General features: G+C 44.9%; 1 protein-coding gene across 1 annotated transcript in view; it reads left to right on the forward strand.

The window, feature by feature from the left end:
• The first annotated feature begins 744 nt into the window (after positions 1–744).
• NUDCD3 (NudC domain containing 3) overlaps positions 745–15,925 on the forward strand; it is a 70,217-nt gene continuing 55,036 nt past the window's right edge. The window contains exons 1-2 of the mRNA XM_040259836.1: positions 745–1,242; positions 6,297–6,607. Of these exons, the coding sequence (XP_040115770.1) occupies positions 1,051–1,242; positions 6,297–6,607 (503 nt within the window). The 5' untranslated portion in view covers positions 745–1,050. The remainder of the gene's footprint in view (positions 1,243–6,296; positions 6,608–15,925) is intronic.

Here is a 15,925-nt window from a genome sequence, read left to right on the forward strand (position 1 = left end):
TAGAGCAATTTACCTGAGTTTGACTTTGTTCACAATTCATTAGAGTCCATATACTATGAAGATACACGTTAACTTGTAGATTTCAGGACAGTAGAGATGCAAAGCATTTCTATCCACTAGGAAAGATAATCTACACCATTTTATAGGACACCAGCCAGCTTTGTATCCAATCTAGCCATCTTACTCTGTTTTCTGAAAGAGATAAATACCCAGTTTCTCGAAAAGCTTCTTCAAACTAGCTTTATCATATCATTGGTTACTGTTAATTAAAATGGATAAATCTCTGATGTGTTCATTATATATTTGAGTGTTATGTTTTGAGTTTCAGATTATGCTTTGAAAGACCCTTAGAACACGTATACATGCTGTGTGTGTATATATATACTATGCGTACACATATATACTACACACACATATATATACGTATATGTATATTTCACAGGATGGCACACCAGATTCTCTATTCTGCATCTAGCTCTTTCCATTTAATACTGGTACATGCACTCACTTGACAATCTCGTCTTCTTTTATTTATGTACATCACCTTGCATTTCACCCACGACTACGTTAGTAACGGGAAACACACCAACAGAAAGGCCGCATTTTCCTCTTTGGACTCGCAAGCAAAAAGGTTCTCGCTGTCCCGCGTTGTTTCTGGACATCCAGTCTGGAATACAGCCCACAAACCACGTGACAATAGCGTGGCTCACGTAACAGTTGTTGCCCGCGCTACAACTTTTCCGCCAGTTTCCAATATGGCCACTAGGCGCCCTCAATGCCGCAGCCCCGGGCCCTCTTGCGCTTCGGGGCCTACTTCTGCTGCTCAGCGAGACCGCCCGAGAAGCCCGGGGGCAGTAGGGGCGGTGCCCGGGTCCAGTCGGTTCCAGCGCAGTCCAGCCCAGCTCCACCGCGGGGGCGAACAAGAGCGGACCGGAAGTTTCCCGGGCGCGCTAGCGGCCGAGGCCGTTACTGCAGAGCACCGGAAGTGGCCATAGGCCGGCGTCCGGGCCGCGCCCGCAGTGAGTGAGCTTTCCTCCGGCCGGCGACGCCATGGAGCCTGGGGCGGCCGAGCTGTACGATCAGGCCCTGCTGGGCATCTTGCAGCACGTGGGCAACGTTCAGGACTTTCTGCGTGTGCTTTTCGGCTTCCTCTACCGCAAAACGGACTTCTACCGCCTGCTGCGCCACCCGTCGGACCGCATGGGCTTTCCCCCGGGGGCCGCGCAGGCGCTGGTGCTGCAGGTAACGCGCGGTGGGCGGGAAGCTCGGGGTGAGTGGGAGAAGATCGTGGGAGCCCCGACCTCCGCGAAACTGCTCCCGTAGTCTCCCACCCTCTGGGAGCTCAGGCTTCTGCGAGCCCGCCGCTTCCTCCGTTGCCGACCTCAGTTCATCCTCTGGCGCTTCCCCCGACCCGCCTTCTGCCGAGATGCTGGTCTGTTATCAGTTTACTCCTGTGCGAGAGGTGCCGGCTCTAGAGCAGCTTGGTCCGATGGGGTGCGTTTGGATATCAGAAGCTTAGGGCCCCGGTCAGCTCCAGCAGCGCGTAACCCTTCGAGTGACAGAGAATGAAAACTGCAGGCTAGACTGGGGAAGGGGCGGCGGCAGCACGGACACCTGCACACCCCAGAATTACGACTACTGGACGAGAGGGAGGCTATGTGATGGGTGTGGGTCTCTTATTTGAAATGTGACTTTTCACATCGAAGACATAGTATAATAGTACTTAATAAGTTTACACATGAGCGTATATGAGTGCATCCCAGGTTAAGCTTGTGTTGAAGGCTGTCATTCACTGTAGTTAACGGGGTATTTGAAATGTAATAAGCAAGAGTTCACACTCTCAGCCGCTGCAGGCATTGGAGATACGCTGGTTATGCGGATGGTTAAATAATGGTTTCTCTGCTTGGGACACTTGCTGTATTTAAAGAGATGAAATACAGTAGCAGGGATCTTTGCCTGTTACCTGACAGAGCCATTGGAAGGAAAGGAATAGAAATGATCTTTTGGAAATGAAGACAAGTTTTGTAGAGGAGGTGGAATTTTGATGAGATCGAAAGAGGATACTCAGTCAAGCATTGAGCCAGGAACCTGAGAAGGTAGAAATGCTGGCGATACCTCTCACTGTCGTCTAGCACTTTACAGTTTATGAAGTGATTTCAAAGGTTCATCTTGTGAAGTCTTTTTACTTGCTTCAGGTTGGTCCAATATTAATTTCCTAAGTGCCTGCATGAAGAAACAAAAGCTTAGAATGTTTGAATAACTACCAGAGATAATATGGTCAAATGAGGAGTGAGGTTGGTATTCAGTTTGAAAATTTAAGGCTGTTCCTCATCCTTGTAGTGGTTAAGTACCATCCAAGTGATCAAAGAACTGTGTCAGAGATGGTTTTTAGCAAATCCTTTGGCAAATGAATAATTTCAGGGAAGCCTGTGAAGTAGATAAGGTTGAATTTTATGTGGCAAATGAGGGTGCCAGTTCAGCAGATCAAGTGGTTTAACCAAACTCATCATAGAGCTAGAGCTCAAAACTTCATTTTTCTGATTCCATATCTTTCTGTTCTATTATTTAACTAGTCCATTGTAGAGTGGCAACACTTTTGTCTAGGGTGATCTTTTGCAGAAAAAAGAAAGGCACATTTACTGAGCACCTAGTAGTTGTTACGTAATTTTTGTTCTAGGTTGTCATTTGTTCCTAACAACCTGAAAAGGTTGATCTTTTTCCTTGTTTTACAGGTGAACTGACAGAGGTAATTCATGAATCTGGTAACAGTATGTAGGACACCTACTATGTTTTAGACACTCTCAAAGGTTAAGACTTGGTGAACAGTTTAATAAAGTGGAGGTGGGGAACAAGGCAGAGGGGTGGGATGGGCCAGCGGTGACCCAAGGTTTCAGACCAGGGCACTGTAATACTGGTAATGCATTCACTGAACTGTCACCTGAGTTTAGGGGAAGAAGCTTAGTTTTAGACAAGTTGAATTGGAGATTTCAGACAGAAGTCTCTGTCCATAGGCTGTTGAATTATGGGACTGAATCTCATGCGAGGTAGAAGAATCTGAGTGGTTTGAAGAAGAGGAGCTGAAGGTGAAGGAGCATGGCAGAGAGAAGGTGCCTTTGGATGGAAGGACCCCAGAGAAGGAATTGGAGAAGCAAGAGGCTGTGGGAGTGGGAGGGGGATGGAAGGAAGTGGGCAGCGCAGTAAGTTCCATGGAAACCAGGAGGGACAATTTCTAGCGGGTAGTTAAGAGGAGTGTAGTGTTTTTTCAAAGTGGTTCTCAATCGTCAGCATTGCCCAGGGAACTTTAAAAGATATCCCCTGGTTATTTGGTTGAGTAGATCAGGGTAAATCCTGGGGAGCTGTTCTTTTGTTCACAGAGGCATTGGGCAGTGGGGTGCTTGGGGGTCTCTTCAGAACTCAGGCAAAGAGAGTTTGGATGGCAGTATTGTAGTGCTCCATTCTGGAACTCCTGTTTTCCCCTGATATTTTGGGATATGGGATGTTTGTGTGGTTTAAACCTTCTTCAACTTTCCCTCCCAGTTCTGAGGCTTGCACAGCCAGGCTGCACAGCTTGAAGGACCTTCAGCAGGAAAGATGCATGTGGAAATTGTATTCTCCTCCCTTATTTATTAGTATGTTTCAAGAAAACAGTAATTGAGACTGACGTTTTGTTCATTTCAGTTGAACCTGTGTTTATTCTGGAGTTCAGTTTGGGAAGCCTGCTTAAAAGGTCCCCTTCCACCCCGCCTCCCCATGAGAGTCAGGAAAGCTAGCTCTTTTTTGCTCCTCCTGGAGCTTCTTGGGAAGTCTTGGGAGAATCACTCTTCTCTCTGTCAGTTGAGAAGGTTGATTGGAGGTCAGGGACACGTCTTCCAGCTCCGCAATCCAGCATTCTGAAATGAGTGCTGAGGTCAGCGGCGATGTGAGAGGTGAAGCAGGTGTCATCTTAGAGGAGGCAGGAGTGCTGAGTAAGCAAGGGCAGTGGGGGCCATAGTGTCATCAGGAGTATGAGGCCTGAGGTCCAAGGGAGGTCCCCAGTGTTTGGAGTGAGCCCTTGCTGTTACTTCTTTTCTGGAGTTAAGATGAAGATGTGGTGTGTCAGGAAGATGAACGGCTCTGAGGGCAGTGGGTCTGGTGTCTGGTGTCATTGACGTGGGTGTGAGAGGAGTGAGTCAGGGGCTCAGGTTCTCTGGAGAAGCAGAGATAGGTACTGTTTCTAGTTTTTAACCTTAGGATTTCCCTTGCCTTCCTTTGCCTCCATTTCCTTTCAGTGTTTAATGTGCTTCCTGTATAATTGTTTACTTTCTTCTTTCATTGGCAGGATCTTGGGCAAGTTACTCTCTGAGCTTAGTTTTCCCTCATCTTTGGAATAGCAGTGCTGTCTTCCTAACAGCATTTTCCTGAGGGTTGTGAGAGAATGTTTATAAAAACACTGACATTGTAACTTCTCTTGTTCTGTCTTCTTGCCCAGTGCACACAGCAGTTATTTAGCCCCTGTCTGCATTCTAACCCTTTGGAAACTGACTCCTACATACTTTAAAACATTTTTATTTTGTTAAGACTACTTTTTAGAGTTGTTTTAGGTTCAGAACAAAATTGAGGGGAAAGTACAGAGATTCCCATTTACCCCCTGCCACCCCCACCCCTACAGCTTCCCCTATTGTCAATATCCCCCACCAGAGTGGTGCATTTCTTACAATGGATGGACCTGCATTGACATATCATAGTCACCCAAACCCAGACTTCACTTTGGAGGTCATTCTTAGTGTTGTTCACTTTATGGGGTTTGGACAAATGTATGATGACATGCATCCCTCATTATGACATCACAGAGTATTTTCACTCCCCTAAAAAAATCCTGTGTAGTCTTGCCTGTTCATTCCTTTCTCCTCTCAACCTCTGGCAACTGCTGGTCTTTTTATTGTCTCTAAAGTTTTGCCTTTTCCACAGTGTCATATAGTTGGAATCACACATTGTGTAGCATTTTCAAATTGGCTTCTTTTACTAATATGCATTTAAATAACTTCCATGCCTCTTCATGGCTGATAGCTCATTTCTTTTTATGGCAGAATAATATTCCATTGTCTGGATGTACCAGTTTGTTTATCCCGTCATTTATTGAAGGATATCTTGGTTGTTTCCAAGTTTTGGCTATTATGAATAAAGTTGCTATAAACATCCATGTACAGGTTTTTGTTGGTACATGTTTTAAACTTCTTTGGGTAAATACCAAGGAGCATAGTTGCTGGATTGAATGTAAGGGTCTTCTCCCACCCATTTTTCAAGGTGGATCTTCTGGCTTTCCTGTCTCCAGCTGCCATAAGAGATACTTCTTGATGAGCCCACCTCTTGGCGCTGTGACATTTCCTCCCGTCATTCCTCTGGAAGATGTACCTCTCATTCAAGGTCTGATTCAGACCCCCTTCTTCTCACAGATGTCCTTCGCTCTCTCTCGCCAGAATGCTCGTTTGCACCCACATTCCGATGGCATCACATGTATCTGTCACAGCCTTTCCTGTCAGACTTGTCACCTCTGGGTCTGTCCTGGCCACACTTCAGGGTTATGTGCACCCTTGAATAGTGCATGCAAAATGCCGTTTTCCTGTGCGCTTTTTGGTTGGAGAGTTGCAGCACTTTTTGGGTGTGACTGTGTCCCAGGAAAGATTAATGACTGATCCACATGCCAGAAAACTGAATTCTTCAAGGGTGGGAGCTGTCATTGGGTTTTGGGTGCTCCTGGCAAGCTGTAGGCACATTGTGAATGTCTTTTGAATTCCCAGGGTAAGACTTGCACTGTCCCTCCTCGCATGCAGTGTAGGATGATGGCAGCAATTCAGCGAGCCCGAGCTGGCCTGTATTGTGGATTGAAATTCAACTAATTCCCCATCTTCCCTTTTTGCATCTGAGTTGTTGGGGCCTTTATAGCTCTCAGCACCAGGACAGTGGGTTCTTTGCATTTTAAACAAGACTTTCTGGGGCTACAGAAGTAATGACAGATGAGACCATTTAGTTACGCATCCTTTTGACTTAAATGTTGGGCTCATAGGCATGTAAATATTGTGAGCCTTGGCTTGTAAGTTTCACTTTTTCGTTGATTTTGGAACTCCCCTCTTAAAGATTGTTTTCATAGTGGCTTTTGGTGAAGCTGAAGTGCATTTCCGTTTTGCCAGTGGGAACATTTTCTTATCTATTGCTTTTTCATTCTTTTTTTTTTTTAAACAGATTTTGCTGTATTTCTACAGAATGTGTGATACAGTACTTGCAGATGAACTCAACACTGAATTGCTGTTTGATTTTAGGTTTTCAAAACCTTTGACCACATGGCCCGTCAGGATGATGAAAAGAGGAGAAAAGAGCTGGAGGAGAAAATCAGGAGGAAGGAAGAAGAGGAGGCCACGGTGGTGGCAGCTGCCACAGCGGAGCAGGAGCCAGTCCCAGCCCCGGTTCAGGAGGTGGAGGTAGACTCCACCACAGACTCAGGTGGGCCTCAGGAGCCCCCAGGCCCACAGGGTGCCCTGCAGGAAGTGGCTGTCAGCTCTGGGGAGGCAGAGGCACCAGGAGCAGATGCTGGCACTGCTGAAGTCCCCAGGGAGGCACCAGCTCTTCCCAAGTAAGAATTTCTGCTTGGCTGCTTCTTTCTTTTCTTTTTCTTTTCCCCCATCATGGTTTATTACGAGATACTGAATATAGTTCCTTGTGCCGTACAATAGGATCTTGTTTATCTGTTTTATATGTAGTAGTATGTATCTGATGATTTAAACTTACAACTTATCTACCCTTTTCTCTTTGTTAACTATAAGTTTGTTTTCCGTGTCTGTGGGTCTGCTTCTGCTCTGTATATAAGTTCATTTGTATCTTTTTTAGATTTCACGTATGAGTGATATCATATGATACTTGTGTTTTTTTCTGTCTGGCTTACTTCACTTGGTATGGTAGTCTCTAGGTCTATCCATGTTGCTGCAGATGGCATTATTTCCTTCTTGTTTTTTAATAGCCCAATAGCATTCCATTGTGTGTGTGTGTGTGTGTGTGTATCACATCTTTGTCCACTCATCTGTTGATGGACACTTGCATTGCTATTGTGTCTTGGCTACTGTAAACTGGGGTGGATATGTCTTTTCAGATTAGAATTTTCTCTGGATATATGCTCTGGATATAGGAGTGGTATTGCTGGATTTTGTGGTAACTCTATTTTTAGTTTTTTAAGGAACCTCCATGGTGGCTGTACCAATTTACATTTTCACCAACAGTGTAGGAGGCTGGCCTTTTCTCTACATCCTCTCCAGCGTTTATTATTTGTAGGTTTTTTACTGATGGCCATTCTGACCAGTGTGAGGTGATACGTCATTATAGTTTTCATTTTCGTTTGTCTAATAGTGATTTGATCATCTTTTCATGTGCCTGTTGGCCATCTGTATGTCTTCTTTGGAGAAATGTCTGTTTGGGTCTCCTGTCCATTTTTTGTTTGGGTTCTTTGTTTTCTTGTTATTGAGTTGTATATTATTTGTATATTTTGAAAGCTATAGGTCAACTAGTTCAGTCTTCTTCCTTTTTCTCTCTGTAAGGTAAGATAATAGTCTGCCCACAGTCATACAGCCAGTTAAGAGCTTGAACCAGAGTTAGAGCACTGGGTTCATAGAGTTATGCTTTCTCAGAACACCTGCTTATCAGTGTGGAAGTTTCTCCTCGGAGTCTTGATTCTGTTCTTCCCCTGCAGAAGTAACTGCTGGGATGCAGGCCTACGATCCTCTTGGTCTAATGGACACGTGAAGAGGTTGTCTGATATGGGGGACTGTGGACCCAGAGTTCCCCCCAGAGTCTGCCATTTAGTAAATGTATTATCTTGGGCAAGCAGGGTCACTTTCCTGTGCCTCAGTTTTCTCCTTTGCAGTGCAAAGGTGGTAGTTACAGCACCTGCCTCACTGGCTGTTGTGGCTATTGAATGAACCAAGGATCATACAGCTACTGAGTGGTAGGGCTTCAGTCAGGCCCTGTGTTGGTACTTGTCTTCACTTTTCAGAGGTTCCACTTCCTGGTGCTTCCCTGCCCCCGTTTGGATGAGAAGAGCTGATACCTCTTTGTGTATGAGCTGAGGCAGTGTCTGAAAGAGCATGCTGCTCCTGGCCTGTTGCTGTTTTTAGGCAAATCTGCTTTCTTCCCTCTTCAATAGGACCGCTCCCTGCCCTCTCCTGGGCTGCCTCTTCTGTCTCACCCCTTCTAACTTAACTTCCCTTCTGTTCTTCCCTCTCCTCACACTCTGCCTGTGATCTGTTTTGGGGAAAATGAATTTTTTGGAGACAGGTTGGGGCAAGACAGCAGAGTCTGAAAGGCTGTGGTCGACTGCATGGAGGATCAGTGCCTATAACCACAATGTGTTCAAGAGGGGGTTAACTGTATGTGTGAGAAAAGCCTGGAAGGAAGTACATTATGAGTGGAATTGTGAGTGGTTTTCATTGCCTTTGTTCTTCCTTACTATATTTTCTAATTTTTCTTTTTCTTTTTTTATTTTCTAATTTTTCAACAATGAGTTGTATACTTCGTTTTACTGATTTTTTGCATTCTTTTTATAATGTTTAAAAACTCTATTAAAAGAGGGGGTTTGTTTTTGATTCATGAGTAATAGATTAGAATAGCTGCCTTGTTGTTTTGCAGAGACCCTATTCTTAGACCAATGAGTTGTGTTCTGGGTTAGTATCAGCATTAGTTTTGTGAATCCTCTTCTGGTATAAGTATAGACTGAAGACTTGGGTGTGTTCCAGAAAACCTTAGACTGATGCTACAGGCTCAGTGGTCTTCTTGGCATTCAGGTACTTGCTGATTTTCCATGAATAAAATAAGACATTGTGGTCCAGATCTCTAGCTCGATCTGAAAGGCACTGCTGGGGCAGCTCTGAAATGGAACGTGAAAGCCATCCTTGTGCCCCAAGTCCCTCCAGTCAGTGCCCACAATCACTTATCCTGTGAACTGTAGATCTGGGAAGTGAAAGAAAGAAAGTGAAAGTCGCTCAGTGGTGTCTGACTCTTTGTGACCCCATGAGCCTGCCAGGCTCCTCTGTCCATGGAATTCTCCAGGCCAGAATACTGAGTGGGTAGCCGTTCTCTTCTCCAGGGGATCTCAACCCAGGGATCGAACCCAGGTCTCCTGCATTGCGGGCAGATTCTTTACCGTCTGAGCCATCAAGGAAGCCCCTGTAGCTCTGGGGATTCTGTTAATTAAATAACCTAAGACAGTTACTCTTTAGGTAGCCACACAGGGGCACTGCCTTTCCTGGGCACCCTGTCCAAAAACCAGTTACCTAGAGTCTGATTTCCAGTTTGAGATGGCTGATTTCTAATTCCTCCTGCTTGCTACCCGTTTGCTGGTGGTTCTGCCCAGTATTGGGTAGTCGTGATGGCAACTTCTCTCAGTCTACAGGCAAATCATTCTTTGGAGTCAACTCCTTATCCCCAACCTAGGCCCTGTCAACCACGGGTTAAAGTTTTTGCAGTGTACATTTTCGCTTATACATAAAATAATGTACAGATTTTTAACACGTAAATCCACATGCCACCTCAGTGCTTAAGGTGCCCAGTTTTATTCCTTAGAGAAGAGAGCATTTGGGCACACAGATTTCCTTGTCCATACAGGATAGCTTTGAGAATATGCTTACTTTCTGCAGAGGAGCTTCACAGTATATGAAGCTTCACAGCTTCACAGTGCCTGAAGTGAAGATACTGTAAAAAGTACTGCTTAGAGTCCCAGTGTTTCTATTGTACTTGACCCAGCAAACTGTGATCAAAGGACTTCTAGGGATACCACTGGGAAACTTTCAGAAATGCTGATGACATTACTGTTGCTGTGGAAGGAGAGGGATGCAAAACCAGCAGCATCAACATCCTAATCGCTACATCAGACACCTCTCAGCAGCTGGATCCCATCTCTGTCTGGTCCCACTTAGGCGGTATAGGTCCTGCAGTTTTGCTCTGGATCTGCAGGTGTCGCTGTAGGCAAAACAGTGATAACTGCACTTGCCGGTGCTGGAGTGCTGACAAAGATGTCTGAAAGGCTGTGCTACCTCTGGCTTTTGCCTTTATAAAGTCATGAACGGAATTTTTTAAAAAGAAGAAAAAGGAATGAAAACATTATTGGCCCTTCCACAGTACAACCTTGAACTGCTCAGGTTCACCTATACACGGATTTTTTTCAGTAGCAAATACTAGAGTACTACAGAATTCCTGAGTCCCTCCCGAGCTACCCATCTTCCTGCACAGGGAAGCAGACAGAAGAGCCTCGTGAGAAGGAGGGTGTCATGGAACTACTTGATGCGTTGACCTGTCTGGTAAAGTCCTGGTAGAAAAAGGGTGTGTTAGAAAGCTGCTCAGTGCTTCTCTTATTTTGGGTGGCATGGCCTTTGTGTTCAGTTGTTCCAGGGATCCAGATGCTTCTTGGGAAGGGGACGGTGTAATTTGGAAGAGAAGTTTCAGATTTCCAATAGTATCCTCAGCAGAGTTTCATCTTCATCACGCTAGTGTATTTGCCCCACGCACAGCACACTCTTCAGTGCTTCTGTCCCCTCAGCAAGGTCTTCCAGCCTTCTGTCCTGCTGCCTGCCACAGGTAACCGCGTCTCTTTTGAGCATGTGTTTCATCTTACCATTTGTTTATGACAGTTCTCACATCTTTCAGTGTTGGGCAGAGACTTACTCAGCCTGCCTCTGGTCCTAGCTCCATGTTAGGTGAGTGTCTGATGCATGCTGAGTTCATTCCTTAGTGCCTCTCCTCTGGTTCTGGTCACCCACATCCTGTGACATCTCTGCCTTAGAGATGCAGAGGGCATCCCTGCGTGGCTGTCACAGGAGCAGAAAGGTGAAGTCTTCTGCCGGGGCACCCTCCCTGCGTGTAGTCACGCTGCCTGAGAGCTGGCTTCCTGCGTTTGTCTCTAAACAGGGTCCTTCCTTTGTTGGTCCCTGCTTTTTCAGGTGCCCATTGCAGGAGGCCCTTTGATAGAGTCACGTGGACATACCGGAATGCCACCCCAAGTACCCACCCTGTCGGCTTATGGTGAAGATTGACTGAGGTCAATGTGTAAGACCTGATGAGCAGGAGTCCTGCACATAGTGAGCCCTCAAGTAGGTACTGTTCTCGGTACTGCTTTTCTTTACTTAAACAAGAACAGACTCTTTTTCTTCTTCATTATAATCAGTGTAGGCTATTTGGATAACAAAGATAAGGGTATAAAGACAAGAAAACATCCTACCATTTCCCCTTAATTTTATGGGATATTTCTACAGTATTTTTTCTATACATATGAACATGTGCATGCCTGTGTTTGAACACACACATACACACACAGTATGCTTATAGTGTAGTTGTCTTACACTTGGCTTCTGTTTTGCTGAACATTGTATGCTGAGCATTTCCTGCATCCCTTTTGCTGATTTTGATTTCATGTTGTGTGTGCTGTTGAGTGTCATGTGTCCAAGAGGTTCTTTTGCTCAGATGAGGGTGTTGGCTGTAAACATGCATTTTGAGAATAGGAAGTGGAAAGCCAGAGATCCAGGGATGTCTGCCTGCTTTCCCCATAGACGCAGCTCCCAGACCTCACTGGGGCTGTGCTGGGCCCGCCTGCCTCAGGGTCTGTTTTCAGTCTCATCCAGTAGAGAAGCTGCTCTCCCACCTAGTGATTCACCCTGAAACTGCCCCTTCTCTAAGGAACCTCAGGTGTAAGAGGCCTCAAGGATTTGATTTAAATTACAAGTCAAGAAACATGATATAGGTTGTTTGCTAGAAGTATTTTTTTTCCTCTAGAAACATTATTCCTGTTTTCATTTTGGGATTCATTTCTAGCTTCTAGGCTTCATTTAGAAGCGGTTAGCCTGTATATCTTACAGCAGTGACTTAAGTTTATTGGATACTGAAGCCGCATCATAAAAATGACCTGGTATCCTAGCCTGTGAGAGTGAACATGAGTGTGTGGGGAAGGAGGGGGCCGGTGAGACTCCCCCAGGGAGCACCTCCCCCCCGCCCCTGGAATGTGTACTTCAAGATGCCAGAGCCTGACATTCTTCCTTTCCACCGACGGGGAATGGAGAGATCAGTGTGAAGTACTTTGCTTGAAACCATAGTTAGAAGGGAGGCCAGAGTCAAGGGGAATTGAAGCAGTACTCAGTGTGCTCTGGAGCCCAGATGTTCTCTTTGTTGTGTTAAGAAAAAAAGAAAACAGCTATTATCAGAACTGTCTGAGAGATACTTTTCAAAAGTAACACAGTCGGTTTCTATTTGAGTATTTTTTGGTAGCACTAAAGAAGTATAGAGGAACCTGTATGCAGGTCAGGAAGCAATAGTTAGAACTGGACATAGATCAACAGACTGGTTCCAAATAGGAAAAGGAGTACATCAAGGCGATATATTGTCACCCTGCTTATTTAACTTATATGCAGAGTACATCATGAGAAACGCTGGGCTGGAAGAAAAGCACAAGCTGGAATCAAGATTGCCAGGAGAAATATCAATAACCTCAGATATGTAGATGACACCACTCTTATGGCAGAAAGTGAAGAGGAACGAAAAAGCCTCTTGATGAAAGTGAAAGAGGAGAGTGAAAAAGTTGGCATAAAGCTCAACATTCAGAAAACGAAGATCATGGCATCCGGTCCCATCACTTCGTGGGAAATAGATGGGGAAACAGTGTCAGACTTTATTTTTTTGGCCTCCAGAATCACTACAGATGGTGATTGAAGCCATGAAATTAAAAGACACTTACTCCTTGGAAGAAAAGTTATGACCAACTTAGATAGCATATTCAGAAGCGGAGACATTACTTTGCCAACAAAGGTCCATCTAGTCGGCTATGGTTTTCCCAGTGGTCATGTATGGATGTGAGAGTTGGACTGTGAAGAAAGCTGAGTGCCGAAGAATTGATGCTTTTGAACTGTGTTGTTGGAGAAGACTCTTGAGAGAGTCCCTTGGACTGCAAGGAGATCCAACCAGTCCATCCTAAAGGAGAAGAGTCCTGGGTGTTCATTGGAAGGACTGATGGCTGAAGCTGAAACTCCAATACTTTGGCCACCTTATACAAAGAGTTGACTCATGGGAAAAGACCCTGATCCTGGGAGGGATTGGGGGCAGGAAGAGAAGGGGACGACAGAGGATGAGATGGCTGGATGGCATCACTGACTTGATGGACATGAGTTTGGGTAAACTCCAGGAGTTGGTGATGGACAGGGAGGCCTGGTGTGTTGCGATTCATGGGGTCACAAAGAGTCAGACACGACTGAGTGACTGAACTGAACTGACTGAAAGAAGTATAGCTTTTTATGCTTGCTTTTTTTTTTTCTATTTAAAAAAGTATATGCACCTTGTGAAAAATGTATTAAGTTGACTTTAAGTACAAAGGGGAGAAGACGGAAGAATGTCATGGATCTGGGTGTACTCATTGCTAACCCTGGCACCCAGCCATTTCTCCCCCTCCTGTGTTATTTAGAAGTAAGTTTTACCTCATCATTTCATCTGTAAATGTTTTCAACCAGTGTTTAAACTTCCAGTTTTTCATAGGGTCATAATTTTTTAAATCTATAAATGAAAGGCTCCAACCACATATTGCTTATAGTTGACCCTCTGCTTTTATATTCTCAAAATATATTTGTGTGAAAAATCAGGTTGGTGATATGCTGAGTTTCCCACTCCCTGATTATTATGTAGTAGAGTAAATTAGCAGTTGGATTTAGGGTGAACACATGAAAGTTATCTGAGTGTGTACTGAAAATGAGTTCTCCCTAAAGGCAGCCATTGTCCATACTTTTGTAAAAACTTTTTGAATTTATTTTTAATTGGAGGATAATTAAATAATTAAATAACCAATGTTGTTGGTGTCAACATGAATCAGCCATAGGTATACCCCTCCCTCCTGCCTCCCACCCCATCCCACCCCTCTAGGTTGTCAGAGAGCATCGGGTTGGGGTCCCTGCATCATACAGCACATGCCCGCTGGCTATCTACTTCACATACGGAAATCTTTATGTCTCAGTGCTACTGTCTCAGTGTGTCCAGTCCTCTCCTTCCCCCGCTGTGTCCACAAGTCTCTTCTCTATGTCTGTCTCTACTGCTGTACAAATAGGTTCATCAGTACCATCTTTCTAGATTCCATATGTATACATTTATATATGATACTTGTTTTTCTCTTTCTGACTTCCTTTTGTATTACAGACTCTAGGTTCATCCATCTCACTAGATGTAAAATTTTTGTGTCTTCTAAACTTTTTATTTTTCATACTGATTTATATATGATATACGGTGTGGACTTTTAGTTCCATCCCTGAGCAGCTGACAGGCAGCTGACAAGGACCGAGTCTTCCTGTTGCCAGGTGCCCTTTTTCCTGAGATGCATTGTCACTGTCTTCACAACTACAGGACTTTTAAGATGCTGATTGCTGGACCCACCCCTCCAGATCCAATTTAACCTGCCTGGGTGCCACCATGTGTCAGAGTTTTCAGAAGCATTCTGGGCGAGTCTGCCTGTAGCTGAGGGTCAGACTTGACTATAGCCTTTCAACTGTCGCACAGCCTTCTGCTCTTGGCGTGGTGTCGTTGCTTAGTGAGTCTCCGCAGGGAGTGTAATTAGGCTGTTTCCAGTCTGCCACCGCCACAAATGAGGCTGCACTGAGTGTCCTGTGCCTGCACACGTTTCTTGGAACATGGGTGTGAGTATCTGTTGGATGAATTCCCAGAACAGGAATTACCGGGTCAGAGGGTATGCAGTGTGTAATTTTGATGGATATTGCTAGAGTGGTCTCAGAAAGGTTGTGACAGTTTGTTCTGCCTCTCCCAGAATGTCTGGTGGTGGGTTCCTGACCCAGCCCCACATGCCAGCCAGCAGCCCCGACTCATTTCTTCACTGCTCTTACCTTTGCTCTGTTGGTTTTACTTAAAATGTGTTTTTCCCTTTTCTGTTCCATTTATTCATAAACACTAAACCATTTTGTTCTATTTGTTTGTTAGTACCAAGCTGTTTTATTTACAATGGCTTTATTGTCACACATTTTAATACTTGGTTTAATCCTTTGCCAACAGACTTTTCTGGAAAATTTTCCCATGTGAAAAATTCTGTTGAAATTTTTATTGGTAATACATTAAATATGTAATTGTAATTAGAGAGAAATGATGGCTTTACCTTATTGAGTCTTTCTGTTTAAGAGCTGGGTATATTTTGTTTATTCATGTCTTGTTTTATGTTCTTCTGTAGAATTTTAATGTTTTTATTCAATAAGTCCTGTGCACCGATACTGAATTCTCTCACTGTTTTGTAATGGTGTCTCAGTTGATTTTCTCGGATTTTCTAGGAATATGAACTCTTTAGTTTTATTATAGTGTTTTAGTGACAACAGTGTTTAGTAATAGATTATATACATCTTTAATACTTTTGTAAATCATTTTTTTTCTCTCCCTTGAAATTTGTTGCTCTGAGCACCTGGAAGGGTGGAGCTGACATTTGCTCGAAGGGACGGGGTAGGGGATGGCTAGTTCTGAGGGTGACAGGTTAGGCTTTGGCTGCAGTCATGTGCGTGATGCCCGTGAGTGATGTCGGTAAAGTCTGAGGACGCTGGTAGTCTCGGGTCTGGAACTCAGAGGGTGGGACGTAGGTGGGACTGGAGTTGGGAGTTTGAAAAGCATCAATATATGAATGGGTCTGAAGCCACTGGCTGGATGAGATCACAGACTGGATGAGGCAGTGAGTGTAGATGAGAGCTGGGGCACTGTACATGAGGTGAGGGGGCATCTGCCTCGGGGTCAGGAGAGTGGGGTGAGTGAGCAGGGGCAGAGCAGGGCTACCACGAGGGCCCTGCCATGAGGGTGGGAGGCCGGTGGTGACACGTGGGCCGCACTCGCTGCTGCTCCACGCTTTGCCTGCTCTCTGCTGCGTGCTGCGCGTCCTCGGCCTGCTCTCGTCAGT

Source organism: Oryx dammah, unplaced genomic scaffold (genome assembly GCF_014754425.2).
Source record: "Oryx dammah isolate SB20612 unplaced genomic scaffold, SCBI_Odam_1.1 HiC_scaffold_18, whole genome shotgun sequence".
In the NCBI taxonomy this organism is placed as follows: domain Eukaryota; kingdom Metazoa; phylum Chordata; class Mammalia; order Artiodactyla; family Bovidae; genus Oryx; species Oryx dammah.